Source organism: Alnus glutinosa, chromosome 11 (genome assembly GCF_958979055.1).
Source record: "Alnus glutinosa chromosome 11, dhAlnGlut1.1, whole genome shotgun sequence".
NCBI lineage: Eukaryota > Viridiplantae > Streptophyta > Magnoliopsida > Fagales > Betulaceae > Alnus > Alnus glutinosa.
The window spans coordinates 22,558,812-22,560,848 of NC_084896.1; the positions used below are offsets into that span (position 1 = coordinate 22,558,812).

General features: G+C 35.3%; 1 protein-coding gene across 1 annotated transcript; it reads left to right on the forward strand.

Moving 5' to 3' along the window:
- The first annotated feature begins 810 nt into the window (after positions 1 to 810).
- Positions 811 to 1,745, forward strand: LOC133882758 (pathogenesis-related protein 1-like). The gene is made up of 2 exons (XM_062321973.1): positions 811 to 1,067; positions 1,324 to 1,745. The coding sequence occupies exons 1-2, from the start codon at positions 848 to 850 to the stop codon at positions 1,626 to 1,628; spliced, it is 525 nt and encodes a 174-aa protein (XP_062177957.1). The 5' UTR covers positions 811 to 847; the 3' UTR covers positions 1,629 to 1,745.
- Positions 1,746 to 2,037: the final 292 nt, after the last annotated feature.

Consider the following 2,037-nt stretch of genomic DNA (forward strand, 5'->3'; position numbering starts at 1 on the left):
GATGGCATAAAATTAGGGTCATCTTTGGCGGGCTGAAAATCAATCACTTTTAGGAACGTCGTACTTAAGAATTATATGCATTTTAAACACATGTTAATTTAACAAATTGAATTGGCAGCTGATGCTTTAGCTCCATATCTCATTGAATTGGCAGCTGAAGCTTATAACCATTGTCGCTGAAGCTTTGGTAGTTGTTCATGCTGCGAAATTTTATTGGAAGATTGGTTTTTTCAGAATCAATCTAGAAGGAAATGCATATCACGTTGTCAATGCAATTAAAATGAGAGTCTATAATTAGAGCAAAATGGGTCATCTTATTAATGGAATCAAAGATGATCTAGGTAAGGTGAGATCATAGAGTATTAAATATATTAAGAGAGATGCAAGTTATGCTGCTCATTTTCTTGTCCGTGAGACGATTTCTTCTATCATAAATAAAGTTTAAGTTTAAGAAATTTCAAACTGTATCTATAATATCCATATAATATGAGTAAATCAGAAATTTGGATCGGCCAAGTATTCATGGGGACTTAATATAATTTGTCTTTTATACATTATTTATCCAAAACAATTTCCAACTTTCATATGTAGAAAGTGAACAGGGAAGTCTATCCCTATATGAAAGGGCTAGTAATCAATCTTATCCTTAAAGTTACATGGAGGCTATGACGATTAGATTTATGTCCAAGGGGGGGTGTTAATTACCGGCGGCTACACGTTTTTTGTTTTTAAAATACCACTTGCTTATTATATTAATTAATTAGGTACCCTTCCACTATATATTTCCCTATATATTGTACCCCTTCAACATGTCCTTTTGTTCATAAATGATCGAAAAGAAACCAACATGATGATGTTTAAGATTTCACTTGCAATTGTTTGTGTCATAGGCGTAGCATTGTTCCATGTCTCCCTTGCCCAAAACTCACCACAAGACTACCTTAATGCTCACAACGCGGCTCGTGCACAGGTGGGTGTTGGACCTATGAGATGGGATGCAAAGGTTGCTTCTTATGCCCAAAATTATGTCAACAAGCTCAAAGGCAGCTGCAAACTCGTTCATTCAGGTTTTAAATCGACACTTATTCTAAAAGTGTAAATTTTATATTCTAACACTCTCCTTATGTGTGGATCGGATATAAACTCTTTCTTAATAAGTGATACTCAATACGTAAAATATTTAATTGAAAATGACTGATACAGAGTTCTAACTCAGAACGATCTGCTGTGATGTATATTGATTATTAAATTACTACTTATCCCAATAATTTAAACTTATAGAAAGTGATGAATTTAATTATTTAATTTATATTTTAACATCAGGTGGGCCTTACGGGGAGAACCTTGCTTGGGGGAGTGGCGACCTTTCCGGCACAGCTTCTGTAAACATGTGGGTAGCGGAGAAATCCAAGTATAACTATAATTCCAACTCATGTGTCGGCGGAGAGTGCCGCCACTATACTCAAGTGGTTTGGAGCAACTCAGTGCGCTTAGGGTGTGCCAAAGTGCGGTGCAACAGCGGCGGCACTATTATCAGCTGTAACTACGATCCACCAGGCAACTATGTCAATCAGCGTCCCTATCTGAGAGTTCTTCAACAACCTCTAGGCATCTTCTATAACCTGTAGAGTGCTGTAAAATGATCCAAAAGAAGTGCATATAAAGAGAATAAAACGAGAGGGATATATATCGTTGCATGCCCAATGAATAAATTTATTATAGCTTGCTAGCTATTTATAACGTCATTCTGAAAAGAATTAATAGTAATGATTGGATTTCTTTAGAATTAGAAGTGATTTGTTTTTGTTTTATTTTTCAAAGTGATTAATCTCCAAATGCAACCTATAATTAAATATCATGAACAATTTCGTCTTCTTGATCTAATGCTTAGGAAGCAGCATCCCCAAGAGTCGAGATCTAACAATCGATGCTCTCTCTCTCTCTCTATAGTATTTTCATTATGCTTAATTAGTCCATCTAATTATCTCCTTTCATATTTATTTATTTATTTTATTGACTCGTGACTGTTGCGTACGT

Excerpts from the sequence above, each read along its gene's own strand:
- LOC133882758 (XM_062321973.1), top strand. The coding sequence starts at position 848 with ATGATGATGTTTAAGATTTCACTTGCAATTGTTTGTGTCATAGGCGTA. Across the intron at positions 1,068-1,323 it reads CTGCAAACTCGTTCATTCAG|GTGGGCCTTACGGGGAGAAC; the intron begins GTTTTAAATCGA and ends TTTTAACATCAG.